At 35.3% G+C, this 16,403-nt stretch overlaps 1 protein-coding gene across 2 annotated transcripts; it reads right to left on the bottom strand.

Annotated features, from left to right (window-relative positions):
- Positions 1 to 931: 931 nt before the first annotated feature.
- Positions 932 to 14,955, bottom strand: LOC142339178 (innexin unc-9-like). 2 transcript variants are annotated; one of them, XM_075388975.1, is made up of 8 exons: positions 14,767 to 14,955; positions 13,650 to 13,820; positions 10,800 to 10,997; positions 9,854 to 9,970; positions 6,119 to 6,245; positions 5,484 to 5,678; positions 1,683 to 1,874; positions 932 to 1,446 (listed from the first exon to the last, which is right to left on the bottom strand). In XM_075388975.1, the coding sequence occupies exons 2-8, from the start codon at positions 13,757 to 13,759 to the stop codon at positions 1,150 to 1,152; spliced, it is 1,236 nt and encodes a 411-aa protein (XP_075245090.1). In that variant the 5' UTR covers positions 13,760 to 13,820; positions 14,767 to 14,955; the 3' UTR covers positions 932 to 1,149. The 2 variants fall into 2 exon arrangements, with proteins under 2 accessions (XP_075245090.1, XP_075245089.1); XM_075388974.1 differs by having other exon boundaries at positions 14,546 to 14,952.
- Between the last annotated feature and the right edge of the window lie 1,448 nt (positions 14,956 to 16,403).

The following is a 16,403-nucleotide window of genomic DNA, read 5'->3' as shown; positions in this document are numbered from 1 at the left end:
AAGTGAAAGACAAACAACTCTCAGAAACAATGGTGAAGAAGATAATCACTGGTCATTAAAAATAAGTAAAAACAAATCTAATTACGCAACAATTGACGCATGTTTACAGGAACCTGTTCAAAAGTGCCATTATCAGAACATGACTAAATTTTTGAGAGGCCGCAGTTCTAATATTAAACCCTAAGAAGTGCTGATTTTGTGTTGCAATCCATTATTTTGTGTTTTGTCTGTTCACACCATGGTCATGCCTCAGGGTCTCGTGGGCTTTGATGTGAAATTATCACAACCGACCATGAGAGCAAACTATTGGCTTTAGTATTCTATGACAACCTCGAATTATTGAGCGAAAAACTTAAAGTGCATAGCGTATAATGGCATTGGGTATAATGGCATTGGTCTGAATGGTATTAGGTAAATTCTCACGTGATTGAAGCAAAGATTTTAATTGCTTAACATAATTTTTCGTAACAACATAGCTTATTAAATTGTTTTTCAAACAGTAATTTGACTTGAGAGTTATGAATAACACGTGTAGTTTGGATTAGAGTTTTGACCATCCCGAAGAAAGAGAATGAGCTCAAACTAAATCAGCGCTCATTTGCATTGCCACCGATTTCAGGGCAAATAAAGTTCACATGACAGACTGCGACAAAAGCAAGGACTCCACAAAAGATCGAGGCAAAAACAGGCTAACGGCAAGGACAGCAAAGTGTGATGATGCTACGCTGGATATGCCCTCGTTTTGTTTTGTCCAGAATTGACGAAAAAATGAATTTAAAAATTGAGTTCTAAGCAATGCATTTGAGCTGGCAATTGAGAAAGCCGGATTTGTTTATGCTATAATCCTTTTGACGGCGTCTTATAATTGTCTCAACGCGTCAACTCGATTTGTTTTAAGTAGGGACCTCAACCTAGGTAGTGCAAAAAAAGCTGTTCAAAAAGACTTTGATTAACCTCTTCAAAGATTAGCATAATTCATGTTAACAATGTCTGATGCCAAGTTAATGGATGATCACTTCAGTACCTTTGATTTCCATATTAAATTTTCTTTTATTAGCCGTTAACTTTGACATTATTTATAAAAGTTTTCATACCATTTTCATAATAAAAGGTTAACTAGTCAAGATTGGGAGTAAGTTAGTGGTCAATTTATCGATTCATTCGTCCGTCTTTTCCTTTGCCATTTGAAACTTCCTTCAAGCCTTCCCTTTTTTCCTTCTCCTCTTTCCAGAGATTCCACAATTTTCCGGTGATTTCATGCATGACGACTGTAGTCGTGTTGGCATTGATCAGTCGGAATGTGAAAACTCCATCGGGCTTCAGGAATTTCTGGACGAAGTCGCGGAAGAGGGTTTTGTGTTCGGGGTTGTCGAAGTCAATGTCGGCACTCTTTGAAAGCTTGAGAAGAGTTCGAATGTAAGCCTCACGCTTGTTCGTTTGTATCACCTGTGATGAAAAATTTTTAAATGTTCGACTAATTATAAACAAAAGTCTTTAGCTTCGTTAACCAAAAAATTGTAGATTTCTTACGTTTTTAATCGAATATTAACATTTTGTTGCATCTGGCCATGCTGATTTTTATTGCGGGCCTGTATGAATTCATTTATAGGCACTTTGGATTGGATCTAGGATACCTAATTGATAAGTCGAGGTCTACATCAGAGAAGCTTTAATTTGTGTACCTTCATGAACCAGAAGAAAGCGTTGATGATGGTGGAAATGGCGACGTAGACCAGGTAGAACCAGAACAGGACAAATATCTTCTCGTTGAATAAATTCATGGTCAACAGACACTGGAATCTGTACGTCTTGTCGTCTCCCAAGTCTCTCTTGTCCATCTCACAAACAGACACCAGAGGGAAGGCACTGTTCTTCTGTTTTAAAAAGAAAAAAGCAAATTGTTACGATACAGAAGTATCGCACCTAAACCGTCAAGATTGGACCGTTACAATCCAAAAATAATTCGGATTGTCATCGGTCGGTTTTTTATTAAAAAAAATTGATCTTTTTTATATTAATTAAAAAACAGAACATTTCAAATCAAAGCTCACTAGTGATAGGTCCTATTGGCTTCCTAATTAGCTCGAAATAATTTTGTCTAGTTGATTCCTTGAATGCTTATGGCCGTCTTGACTTTTAAAATATTTGCTTTTTAAATAAAAAATGGCTTATTGAACTTTGCCTCCATTTTTCTATTAATTTGGTCAACTTGTAGCTTAGTGTCAGCAATCAAAGAGTGCTCCATCTTTCTGCTGAATTCAAAGTTAGTCTCCATTGCGGTTTTACGCCTTAAGTTATGGTGTTCTGGTTTTGATACTAATAGATTTCACAAATTTTTTTTAATTTTTAGGTGTTTGCCCATTTTTCATGTTTTCTAATTTTGTCAAATTATCGTGTTATTGTCAGTTCACATATCAAATTTTTCGCGTTCAAAATAACGCAAAATTGATAATAATTAATTCTTTACAGATATAGACAATACTTTCTCGAAGACAATACCGCTTCGACAATACTTTCTCGAAGAATTAAATCGAATTTTATAATTTTGTCTTTAGCTATCGCTTTTACTTTGCCTTTTTAGTCGTATTTAATTTCCTGTACAATTGCCCGGTTTGATTGGCTTTTCCTGGAGGAGTAGATTAGCCGATGTTCTGATATTAGGAGATACATAATGGCTATCATGACTTTGAAGACAATTGTTTTCCAATATTAAAAAAAAAACATTTCAACTTCTTAATTTTGTTCCTTTTATTGTCTGTTTGTTACCTGGTCTCGTTAATTAAATGTTGAAGATGACATTTTTTTGGTAAGGGAAGCTGTCAAAAGGGATTGGTGTCCCAAAATCTAATGTTTTTAAAGAATTCGTTATGAATTTACTGGCTTCGACACGGGTTTTTCACGAAAAAAAGTAAATTAATTTTTGATATTTTGTCATATTTGACATTCTTTTTGTAGACGTAAGACTTGTTCTGGATAATTTTAGGTCTCGAGGGCTTCCTTTGAAAGATTAAATGAACCTATTCAATTTTTCATTTTGTAATTAGTGGCTTTCATGTCTTTGGAAATAAATTTTTTTTGATAAAAACAAGTTTTACATAATCTTGCTTTTTTCTTTTTAGTCTAATTATTACCTAGTTTCATTAAAGAGAGGTTACATAATACATTTCATGGGAAGGTATCAAAAGGGATTGGTGTCACAAAATCTAATGTTAATGTTATAAGAGAATTCGTTATGACTTTATTGATTCAACACGGGTTTTTAAAAAAAATTGAATTTTTGATTTTTGTCATATTTGACGTTCTTTTTGTAGACGTCAGACATATTCTGGATAATTTCAGGTCTCAAGGGCTTCTTTTGGAAGAATGGACGAACCTATTCATTTTTTTCGTTTTGTAATTAATGGCTTTCAATTTTTTGGAAATAATTTTTTTTCAAAAAAAAATTAAGTATTACATAATTTTGCATTTTTTCCTTTTTGTCTAATTGTTGTTTATTATCATTAATGAGCGGCCGCATAAAACATTACCAGTGGTCATCGAAGGTGCAATCGAACATATTTTGCGGGCCAAAGTATGGCTTTACGGCTTCCAAAGCATTTTGTGGCAAGTTTTAATTGATTTTTAGTTTGTTTAGTTCGTTGTCTATTTGTTGTTCTTTTTGTAACTGCAAAAAAATTGAATAACAGGAGTTCTTAATTCCCTTATATAGAAACATTGGTAACTGTAAACCTATGGGATGTTTTAGTTGATTCCTAATGGTTTTCATTGCTTTGAAAGTAATTGTTTTCTTTAAAAAAATTCAGCGACCTAATTAGCTAACTTGAAAGTTTCTGTTCTTTTTTGTCTAATTGTTTCCAAGCTTTATTATGAACTGGTGAATAACCATTTTTTGTGGTGAATTACAAACTATTTTGTTTATTTTCAGTTTTATCTGACGCTATTTTGACTTTGTTATTAAGTTTTGTTTTTTAAAACGGACATAAATTTTTTGATGTAATTAATGTTTGTTGTTGTTGTTTGATTTTGCCGTTCGTCTTCACTCACTTTCTAAATATCGGCATATCTCATCAATCTAATGCTTTATTTCTTACTCCACTGAGTTTTTTTGCTTTGGAGGCCATCTTTTCGTTCATACATTCGTTATTTGAAAAATACTTGAATTTTTTGTGTTTTTCTATCTGTTCCTCATTTGGTAGACAATTATGCCAAAATTTTGGATGAGCGGGGTTGGAATCGTATGTGCTATTGCACATTACCGAGCCGCCTTGTCTTCTTGATCGTCATTTTAAAATTTCTTTGTCTACTTTTGAAGCAAAATGCAAGTGTTGACCGCATAAATTTTAGTTTTTGTAATGATAGATTGGAGTATTCCGATAAAAAACAAACGTGGAGATAAAACTTTAGACAGCAAATGTAACAATTGGAATTAATATGTTGTAGCTTCAATTTGCGCAAAAGTTTTCAAGAAAAAAGACTTTCAATTTCCCGAAAAATTTTCCTCATTTCAGTTTCTAATTTTCTGTTAAAAACAAAAATAGTGGTGATCTTTTGACGTTTTATGACATTTTTGTTTGATTGAAGTGGTGCAGCAGTTGGATTTCATCGGTTTGCTGAAATGATGAAGTTACCCGAAGCTTCAGGAGAAATTAACACAATATAGAACTCAAAAGTTCTCTTTTTTCCCCACAACAATGTTTTCTGTTAATCTTGTCGCAAAGAACCCATATTTATTCAGTTCTGTGACTACTCAACCAATCAATTTTAAAAACTTTTCGAGATGGGTTTGAGGTTTAGTTTAAGTGCCCACAGAATTTTATGAAAATGTTATTTTCTTCAAAAATCTTTCGATCTGGTTCGCAACTCAATAAAATTGATAATAATGTTCTCATCTTTCCACTCTTTTGGTGTTGAAAAAAAATCTGTGATATAGAGGCCCTAAGTTTCACGTAAAATAATTTATTAGAGAGGTCACCAAAGAGATAAACGGACGTTCTCAACTTTTTTGTTTTCTTATCTATAGAAAATTTGTTTACCGTTGTTTTCGTATCTATAATGAATGTCGAAGGGCATCCAAAAATAGGGTAGATGTCTGCCCAGTGTAACTTAGGGTGGATTGATAAAAAATTACACTCTTACACAGTTACCATTGGAAACGTAATATTGCACTATCAGTTGGCGTAATGGTTAATGCACAAAGTGAAGGTGAAAAGTTCTGCATAGTGAAGATGCGGGATCATTCCTCACTCTCTCCCTCCACTTTCGTTTTTTAAGAATTTCACTGTAATAATTACACTCCTTCACCCTTAATTAAGCGGAGAAACAGGGGTATACTTTTTTAAAATATTTTTACACTCTTTGCACTCTTTTCCCCGTTATTTTTGGGCAAAATCCTCGGCACGGATTGACACCATGGTTTAAATAATCAACCATATCATCGTGAGTATTTTGGTCCGAAGTTTAATCTTGTAGAGGATTATGAGTACCTCCTGATCGTATGTGCCAGTGAAGAGTGAGGAGAGGACATTGAGTCCGTAGAAGTGGAAACCATCCAGCCAGACGTTGAGGATGAAGAGAGTTCCCACGGACACTGCCACCTGGAGACACTTCAACATGAGGTACATCCGCCCCACGTATGAGGCATCACTCCTCGAGAAGAAACAGATCTTGCCAAGCAACTTCTGAAACAAAAAATACTGTCCCACAACTTTTCGCAGTTTCAAAATGAGTTCAAAGTAAATGATCCTTTTAAGTTTGAAAGATCTGAATTGACAATAATTCGGTTATCAACTCATGGTCAAATAAAATCATTTTATGGAGAATCTTCTAACAAAAGCTTAACTTACAATGCAGACCATTTAACTGACACATGAACATACCTACAAACCGACCCTTAATTATGATGGGGTGTTGGTATACATGCTACATAATTTGTTAATCTTTCAAACGTATAACTTTATTCCAAAGACCTCTTCTTTTTGGGTATTTTTGTTCCGATATAAGATGTGATCAAGATGTTATAAGCGTATTTCTGGTTTCAATTCACAGTGAGTCGACAAAACTATGGAATCCATTGAAGCGATACAAAAAGACCAGATTATTGCACAAAATGATGCGGAACCTTTAGTCCTCCAGAGTTGGATTGCTTCTTTCGGCTGCTGAAGTGTGCCATCATGTACTTGGCCAGGAAGCCAATCTGTTTCTCCCTGTTTGCAGGGTTCAATGCACTCTCGAACCCATTCACAGACCTGATCAAGAAAACAATATTACATCTCAAATGATAGTTTCGGAACCCTACTGGGGTGACTCGTCAAAATCGGTCAAATTTTTCTGGAAACTTTGTCTGGTTTTTTGAGAAATGACCGTTTCTAAGGGTTGTTCTGTTTTAGGATACGTCATTGTGAGCTGTTTCGAGCGATTTCTGTTCACGCCGTTATTTATCGGTATGTTAAAATAAAGGTTTGCCTGGCTTTTTAGCTGTTTTCGACGTAGTAACAGTCTTAGTAAATATTATTTTTATAATAGCGGAAACCATACCGCTAGCGTTGAAAAAAAAACGATTAATAAACTTCTTTCAAAGTCCATCATAAGCATTTCAAGGTTCATCTTTTCGTTTTACCAATCAAAATCCTTGAGCGCTAATTCATTCCCTAAATGCATTTAGCTGTAATACATGCATTATATACATTGAGCTGAATCATTCCAACGGGGCGTAGGATATCAGGCAAAAACTCGATTAGGCAATATGAAGTTTTGTTAGCCATTGGGCCACAATTCTTACCTTTGGTTATGTGGAATTAAGGTGAATGCAAATTAAAAGACTTTCTGCAATATCCAATTTGTAATATAATGAAATTAATTGACTACCCGGACCTAACGCCAAGTCAATTTCAGTACTGGGCAAGTCTAAATCCAAGTCTTATTTCATTACTGATTCAGAACTATGATCATGTCACTTTTTACACTTGGCAGTCTAAATCCAAGTCTGGGCTGAGACTTGGCAAGTCTAATCCAAGTCTGATTTAGGACTTGGCAATTCTTAATCCAAGTCTGATTTAAGACTTGGCAATTCTTAATCCAAGTCTGATTTAAGACTTGGCAATTCTTAATCCAAGTCTGATTTAAGACTTGGCAATTCTTAATCCAAGTCTGATTTAAGACTTGGCAATTCTTAATCCAAGTCTGATTTAAGACCTGGCAATTCTCAATCCAAGTCTCGGCTAGCCGAAAAAATCGCCTAAAATAGCCGGAAAAACGTCAAAAATAGCCGGGAAAACGTCAAAAATAGCCGAAAAAAATGTCAAAAATAGCCGGGAAAACGTCAAAAATAGCCGAAAAAACGTCAAAAATAGCCGAAAAAAACGTCAAAAATAGCCGGGAAAACGTCAAAAATATCAGAAAAAAACGTCAAAAAAAGCCGAAAAAAACGTCAAAAATAGCCGGGAAAACGTCAAAATTAGCCGAAAAAAAACGTCAAAAATGGTCGAAAAAAACGTCAAAAATAGCCGAGAAAACGTCAAAAATAGCCGAAAAAACCGTCAAAAATAGCCGAAAAAACCGTCAAAAATAGCCGAAAAAAAAGTCAAAAATAGCCGGGGAAACGTCAAAAATAGCAGAAAAAAGTGCCTAAAATAGCCGAGGAAACGTCAAAAACGCCTCAACTTAGTCTAAAAGCTCAGAGTAAATCAGGGTCCGTCAACACTCAATTGGCCGCAAGCGACCAAAAAATATAAAAAGATATAAACTAAAAATAAATTAAACGGGACATGGCTCATTGAGACCGTTATTATCTAAGCTTCAAAACTATATATTTGGATCACTGGTTGATGAGAAATTAGGTAGTGAGCACCGCCTTAATCGACCTACATACACACAAGGTACCTCGAGCTCGATCATTAATAACTCTACCAAATTGATAGCAATCAAGCTCGCACATATATTGTTTGTTAGGGCAGATATTAGGCTTACTCATATCAAAAAATCATCCAGATCGAATCACTCTATAAAAAGTTACTAACGATGGGCCATCGGGCATACCTCAGATTTTCGGGTGTCACAACGCCAGATCTTTAATAACTCCATCAATTTTGGGTCAAATTAAACGGGACATGGCTCATTGAGACCGTTATTATCTAAGCTTCAAAACTATATATGGCACCTTAAATTTGGATCACTGGTTGATGAGAAATTAGGTACTGAGCACCGTGTATTTTGACCAAAATAATACCTCCGAAATGCCTATATGCCACCCAATATGCCACCAAAATATACAAAGGTATGCCCAAGCCCATGCCCATGGCATGCCTGGTATGCTAGGATACACTGATACATTGCTAAACTAACAGAGGGCAGGATTGGCTCTTGTGCCAATCTGTACACCGGCACTGGAACTGTCGTATGCCCATTTTCGTCCTCATTTTGACCCATATTACGTGACAGATTCCCACTATTATCAACCAGGTTTCCACAACTTTGTAAAACTGGGCCCCTTGACAGCATGGGAACCCTCACAGTCTTCTTCATAACTTTTCCTCGATTGGCATATCCAGACATTTCAAGATCTGAAATATATATGTTGATTTTCGGCTAAAATTCGGCTCCAAACGGCTGAAAAATGGCTGAAAACGGCCCAAAACACCTGAAATACCCTCAATAGACCCTCCCGGGGTGCTAATATCACCCAATAATCAATTTGGTATGCCCCGGCATCATTTTCTAGCACCCCGGGAAAGTGGCCAAAAAGTAATGCCAAAATCGTGGCACGTTGCGAAATTTTTTTGAATTCGAAAATTTCACTCGAATTTTTTTGAAAAGTTGGTTTTGACTTGGGAATCAACTTCCAAGTGTTATCCAAGTCTTGGTTAAGACTTGGCAGACTTGTAAGACTTGTATTTAGACTTGCCCGGTACTGGAAACCTAAATAAGACATGGATTTAGACTTGCCTGGTACTGAAATTGACTTGGCGTTAGGTCCGGGTATAACAATTGACTTCGAAAAAAAATAACTTAAAGAAACAATCAAAAAATTTTTCCAGCACTTTCCGTATTTTCCGCATTTCTACGATATGGTTTAACCACCAATTCCCTAATTTCTCGTGCTTTTTTTAACCTATATTTTTCACTATAAAGCTATTGATAAGTATTTTAAACATTTATTATTCTTTCCCTGTTACTTTAAAAGGAAACAAAATATTTACACTGAGTACAGTAAAAGAGATGCAAGACATAGAAAAAAATTATACATTTTGCATGTACTTTTTATCAAACTCGTTTGTATGTAAAGACCACTGTTAGGGACATTTGACAACTTTACAGTATCGGGTGGATATTGGGTGGATACAGTATCGGCCAGACTTTTCAAACGTCTGAAGTTGCCTTTGAAACTATTGATAAGTAATTTTGAACATTCTTTATTCTTTCCCTTGTTACTTTTTTAAACTAAAATTTTTGGCTGTGTTGACACTGAGTAGAGTTGAAAGAGCTGCGAAACATTGAAAAATAAAATGATACAATTGTTATGCACTTTTAGTAACTCGATTGCATGTGAAGACGGTTTTTAGAGACACTTGACAACTTTACAGCATCTAATGGATTCTTCTTTTTAATGTTTTAAATGCTATTGGCCCAACAATTTCCAGAAAACTTTAATTCAGGATTTTTGCCCAATGGCTACAAAATTTCGCCTGACTAATCGAGTTTTCGCCTTATATCTCATTCCTAATTCCAACATATTTGAGTGAAAAATGCAATTTTTAGGGCTGCAAAAAAAAACAAAAGAGAGGTTTCACGAGAATGCAAGAGTGCCATGTTGATAGCTAGTTATTGACTAAACTGACTTTGATAGTTGTTGACAGACCTGACCATGGCTGTGATGTTGATGCCCTCTGCCTCCAACACTCCCTGCCACAACAGACGGGGCAAGTAGAAGATAATGGCCACTGTGATGAAGATCAAGGGCACCCATTGGTAGTACCTAGATTGTACAACATAATATCAGCGACAATCTTTTATCAACTCCTATGATATATTTTTAAAAATGCTTTTTACGAGAGTTAAATTGAATTCTAACAAATATTGAACCAGCTTGCAAACAAACCTAAATAGTATAATTGGAATTAGGGCGATAATGCAAGGACGTGGAAGAAAAGTGAAGTCCCAAGTTTGTGATTAATGATATTTAGCGATGGTGATTTTAACTTTGTACGCATCAAAGGGTCATCTTCGTAAGAATTTTTTAACTGGCATGGTGTTATAGCGTGGTAGTTTATTTCGAATTATTGTGGTAAATATTCGTCCTGGTTTCGGAAAAAACTCGCCTAACTTTATGTAGCAGAAATACCTCACGGAAATAAACGCCCAAATTACTGTTAAAGAGCTGAGTATTTAGCCTATGTGGCCATGCCTCGTGTGCCATGAGAATTGGTATAAAACTTTCCGTACCAAACAAATTATGACGACGGAGTTTCAGTTTTAGCATGTGGATTTTATTTCCGCGGATTTTTTTTATTCCTATTAGAATCAGACTATAGGGGTTATGTTACTGGGAGTTATGTTCCGCGGGTTTTTTCTTCGACCCCTTTGTTCACGTTCTCTTGGGCTACCTATTCACGTGTTACCTGACCAATTGCCATGTTAAAGGGGTCTGATTCAGAAAATATTTGCGGACAAAAGCTGCATCACTTAGAAAGAGAAATATATAACTGAACTGTTCCCAGTTAAATCAGTTCAAATTTGTTCAAAGTCGAGTTTGCCAAATAGTTTTAGCCATACTCATATCAGCCAGTTAAGTGAAGTGATAATACTTGAGCCAGACAATGTCTCCCTTCTCGACCTCATTGATGGTGTCAAATGCAAAGATGTCTCTGCTCATAGGCAAGAATGTATTTGAGACATAGCAAAAGTATGTCGCGTATTCCACCCAATTGTCATTCGTGAACTCGTATGGGATCCAACACAGCATCGGTCGGATCTGCATGTACTTGATGAGTACCAGGACACCACTAAAACATAAAGGTTGTTAGGATCTTTGCGTTTGTGCCCCCCCCCCCTCTCCCCAATACATTATGTCATATCGTTACCTGATGTAATTGGGCGTCAGAAAAAAGACGGGAATGGGGTTATCTTTTAAAAATATGGAATCTTTTCACTTTGTGCCCCACTCAGCTTAGTGGGTGCATATTATTTGCACCCCCAGACGCACGTGCCATATTTTGACATAACGATACCGTGTAATGGTACGTGCTCCGCAACTGGGGGTGCATATCGTACTGGGGGGGGGGGGGGCACACAAACAACACAAACGAAAAAGATCCAAAATAAGTTATCTAACAAAAAATATTTCGTAATTCGATTATGATTATAATGAAGAGTTTCTTTTGAGAAACCTAGAGTGAAGTTGTGAATGGAATACTCATCGACAAGAGTGGGATTACTCGATTAAAATTACTCGATTTTCTCACCGGTATCAAGTTATTTTTCTAGTAAACTCAATCAATTTTCACTTCTGTAGTATATTAATACATCGCAAAAGTGTCTGTAAGTTGCAGCCACCTTAACATAAGTGAGTTTAATTTGGTACTGGTAGATGCTCGTAGAGTTAAAATGTCATAAACGTAGCCAGATACACCAAGAACAGGCAAAAGAACGGTTTTCATACGTATTCTGGTGATTTTCATCTGAGGCAATTAGGCCATATTTACCAGCCGAAGCTAAATATTTGGATGAATGACAAACTAACACATTTTCATAACAAACATTTTATTTGAAAAAAGGAAATATTTGACTTTTAGTTCTAAAACAGCTTTTAGTTTTGTGATAATCTTTTGCGGTAGTACGCTGAAACAAACTCAAATACAATTGAATAGCCAAACTGCAACAAAAATATGACAAAAGAGAAAAATATATTTAAAAAATAAGAATTTTTTTTTCATTTTTCACCTCACCAGAAACCGCAGGAAGTGTATTGCTGGTTTAAACTTTTCACTCGTAAAGATGATTGTAAAATCAATTGATTCGAAATATTTAATAGCCTCTAGAGGGAAATCTTGATATTATTTTTACTAAATTGCAGCACTATAAAATTTTATAAATGATTTTCGAAAAATCTTAAAGTTTGATTTTAGCTGAGAAAAGCGATGAAGAGACTGTACTAAACTCTACTAGACTATACTAGACTAAATTAGACAATAACAAACTATATTATACTAAACTAGACTATAATAGCTTGTACTGGATTATACTAGAAGATAAGGGGCTATACCAAGCTATACCAGACTAAACTAGACTATACTAGTCTGTAGTAGACTATACTGGAAGATAGGATACTATACTAGGCTAAACCAGGCGATAATAGACTATACTAGTCTGTAATAGACTATAATAGACGATACCAGACCATACAAGACTATACTAGACTATACTACTCAAGAAAAAAATGTTAGAATTTTTCTCAAAATTGCAACACAGTAAACTTCTAAGTTTAATCTTCTAAAAATCTTATTATTCATTTTTACCTGGGTAAAACAGTAACCAATTTTTGCTCAGAGAGCATTAAAAATTTCATAGTTAGGTAAATCGGATGGGAATAGTTTGCTTTCTTCGTCGAAAAGTTTATTAATAACAAAAACAATTTGATATAAATCTTAAAAACTATAGGTTACAAAACGGAAAATCTGTTGTCTTAATATGAGTATTGTCAAATTATTTGTTTCATTCTTATTTAAAAAATTTCCGATTTTTTTGAAAAAGGTAACAACAATTCAATTATTATCAACATATAAAAAGACATCAAACATTCGGGAACAGATTTACTAACATTTATCAGCTTCTGCTAATAATTATGCCGAAACCAAAACCTTCACGTTTTTTTGAGATTTAAGATAATTTATCAAAATTTGGTTTTCCAACGGTTGGGTTTTGAGGTATTTGCAAAAAATGACCAATAAACAGCTGGGCGGGAAACTGCTAAAATTGTGGAAAAATCGGGATAGTTTTTTTTACTTCTTTTCCACTCTGGTCTATCACTTGATCAAATAGACTTTGTCATTGTCACCTTGGGGTTGTTTTTGCAACACCTTTGATTTAAAAAAACACAAGAAGAAATTTTAGAAATTTTAAGTTTTGAATAACTTTGGGCGCCGAACATTTTGAGTCACTTGCTAGTGTGCTTGACTGACTCCCTCTATTAAAACGTGAATAAAACTAAACGGATAGGGCAGAATAGCAGAAAGTAAAAAATTGTCTGCGTTTCTCTTAGACGAGTACATGACCCCTATTATTTAGCCAAAAAAACGGGTTTTCGAAATATCCTTCTAATAGGCAAAAACGTTTTTGGTCTCCAAGCCTTTGGTTTTTGAGATGTTTTATTAAAAACTGACACGTATTGGCGATAAATTGCAAAAAACACTGAAAACTTGGGAAACTAGGACGACAAGTGCTATTTTGTTTTTTATCCACTACTCTATGACAAAACCATAAAAGATTTAGGCCTGCTAGCTCTGAAAAGGTTTGAATCTGGAAAGAACTTTGATGACTATAAAATCGCATTATCTCAACTATAATTTTGCTCTACTTCATTCTGCGGTCCCTAAAAACGAACAGAGAAAGTTTGCTGCAAGATTCCTGTGGGATGTGTAATGCCAAACTGTACAGACCTGAGAAACATGCAGACCATCGGCGTCTTGCCGAAGTGCAATCTGTCAATGGAGTCTCCCTCCTGTCCCAGGTCAATGCCCTTCACGAACTTGGCAAACTGTTCCGCCATCTCTCTTCACTTTCTTTCACTCTCCTTCAATCTCGCAGTTTATACTCACTATCTAATGGTTCTGCAAAAAAAGTTAATAACAGATAATTTCTTTTTAATTTGCATATGTATACCTAATAATAGAAAATACAACTTCTTGGGAATTAATTACGAAAGATGCTCTTTAGTTTTAATTAGTGAACCCAATGAAGTATAACTTAGTAAAATGGGACCTAATAAATTTACGAATTTAAGTATACCTCTGCTTTGTTATTTTTCGTTTATTATCAACTTAGCTGTGCCTCAGTTCTCTTTCTGAATCCATGCCCCCCTCCCGGTCTGTCATATATGACTGCTAGATTGAGGTGCCAGAGGATAGCGACAGCTGGTCAGAACATATTTGAGTGCAAAGGCGTAAGTCTGCACTCAAAAATACATGGTCTTGATCACGGTTTGCAAGTTAGAAAAGGCTGGACAATATAGCCTGGATTTAAATTGATCAGATATCATTCTGGTCTGACATCACATTGGTCGGGTACCTGAACCTCGGCATCCATAATTGATATTCTCTGTACTATAGGGCATCACTGTAACAGTTAGTATGTCGCTTCATAGAAAGAGAAAAATAGAACACTAGCTACCTTGGTTCAAGTAATAAAATTTTTCAAATTATAATTTGTTGTTCTTAAACCGTTGCCTGCATGTTTAGTGCGGCAATTTTAATAAAAAAGAACAATTAAAAAAACCGTTTCTAAAATAGAAAAACGTTGGGACAAAACTAATTTGTATTATTAAAATAAATCTTACACGTATGTAATATGAGTGTAAGTCAGTAAAGCGAACCACAGATTAACATGACACTTTGATAAGCAGAAATTAAGAACTGTATAAAATTCAGGTAAACTTAAAACCCTGAATACTTTGATTTGGTTTCAAGGTTCTCAAAAGCAAAGCTATATATGGCCCAGTTATTAACAATAGCGGTTTCAGAAATTTTGTCTAATTTTCCACTTTATAATATATCTTACCAGTTTCAGATAAATTTGATCAACCGCAGTGGGTTTCTTGATCATGTGTTAAATCAGTAATCGTAGAAAACGTTGAATCGGTCCGCAGTTCAATATTGGCTTGTATAAATCGATTCAAAGCGAAAGCATTTGATAAGATAAACGACTCAAGTTTATTTAGTTTGTTGATTTTGTGCCCGATGGTAAATGTAGCCCTAATTGTATTGTTCATGGGAGCTAAGTAGAACCCGAATGTTTGTTCAATCAAGATTGGTGAAACATGAGTTAAAGAGTTTCAACCAACACAACTAGCTTTCTACATTGCGTAATAACTCTGCTAGTAATATGTAGTTAGTTATGATGTTGAAGCGATTTCAAACTTAAGTGGACTAGGTCAAAGTTTCGGCAGGTGAATTTATAAACATGCGACTGTAAATCATTCATAACCACGTGATAGCTATGAATTATAACTGAATATTAATTTGTCATTTGACAGTGCCCCGACAGTAAAGAAATTCAAACTCGAGACAGCAAAAATTTTCCAGACTTGAACTTTGACTGACTTTAACGTTTGTTGCAACTCAAATAGAAACCCCTATAGGCCATACACAAATAGTTCCAGGATATTGGAAAGATCCACGTCAAGACTTGCCAGATCTGGCAAAAGATGTGGACGACTTGATGTGAGTTTCCTAGGTCTGAGAAACCATGCTGTGGGCATCCAAGTTTTTCCGTTAGAACTACAGACAGCCTTCAGAAGCACATTTTTGGGCTCGGAATCATTGAGTTTTGCAAAATTTCAAACAGCTATGAAAACGATATGAAACCACGTTATTACTTGCAAGAAACACATCCTTACTTTCGTCTTTTTATTCAATCCAGATTGAATAAAAAGACGCAAAGTAAGGATAGTAATAACGTGGTTTTATAACGTTTTTAACTAAATCTAAAGTTTGAATACATGATGATTTGAAGAGTTTATGATTTAAAAAGACATGCGGGAGTGTACGTGTGTCTATGGTCTATGTTCGTGATTTATTAGTGCGTTTGTTTGTGTGTGTTTGCTTGTGTGCGTGTGTGTGTGTTCGAGGGGGGATAAAATTAACTTATGTTCTCCATGTTAAAATGAGATGTTACTTCCACGAAATCAGTACCATAACCCGGATTTAGACCTCGACTTATGAAAAGACAATCCTCAAAAAATTGTACGAAAAGACAGTGCTGGACTGAAATAGACTATGATATTACTTTAGATTGATTTTGCGATCAACCGGATTTAAGCTCGACTCAGACTATCATGATTGATTTTTGCTGTACTTCAGAATAAACACACTGAACTTTTACTCGACCCAAACTCTTGCTCGATTTTGCTGAGCCCAAATGAACCACAATGGATTTTTGTTCGACCCAATTGTTCTGCTGTACATTTTTCGACTCAAAAAAGGAGTTGCAAAAACTGGGACGAGGTATTGTCAAATCATGAGTCGATGAACCGAACAAAAGTACTTTCATGAGTGTTCATTTCTTTCTCGAAAATTTATCATGCACTTATTCTTGCTCACTAGTGCTCATAAATTAGTCAATAAGTACGCTCCTTCATCTTCTGCAAATCTGAAGAACCCCAATCAATAAAAATCTGCAATTTGGTTTTGATAAGC

Source organism: Convolutriloba macropyga, chromosome 5 (genome assembly GCF_964194025.1).
Source record: "Convolutriloba macropyga chromosome 5, txConMacr16.3, whole genome shotgun sequence".
Classification (NCBI taxonomy): Eukaryota; Metazoa; Xenacoelomorpha; order Acoela; family Convolutidae; genus Convolutriloba; species Convolutriloba macropyga.
The sequence above is the reverse complement of the archived record's forward strand: the minus strand, read 5'-3'. Positions and strand labels throughout refer to the sequence as shown.

Coding starts and splice junctions, on each gene's coding strand:
- LOC142339178 (XM_075388975.1), bottom strand. CDS start 13,759: ATGGCGGAACAGTTTGCCAAGTTCGTGAAGGGCATTGACCTGGGACAG. Junction 6,246..9,853: donor AACATCACAGCCATGGTCAG/GTCTGTCAACAA, acceptor TTTCTTGATCAG/GTCTGTGAATGGGTTCGAGA. Junction 1,447..1,682: donor CTTTCTTCTGGTTCATGAAG/GTACACAAATTA, acceptor TTTTCATCACAG/GTGATACAAACGAACAAGCG.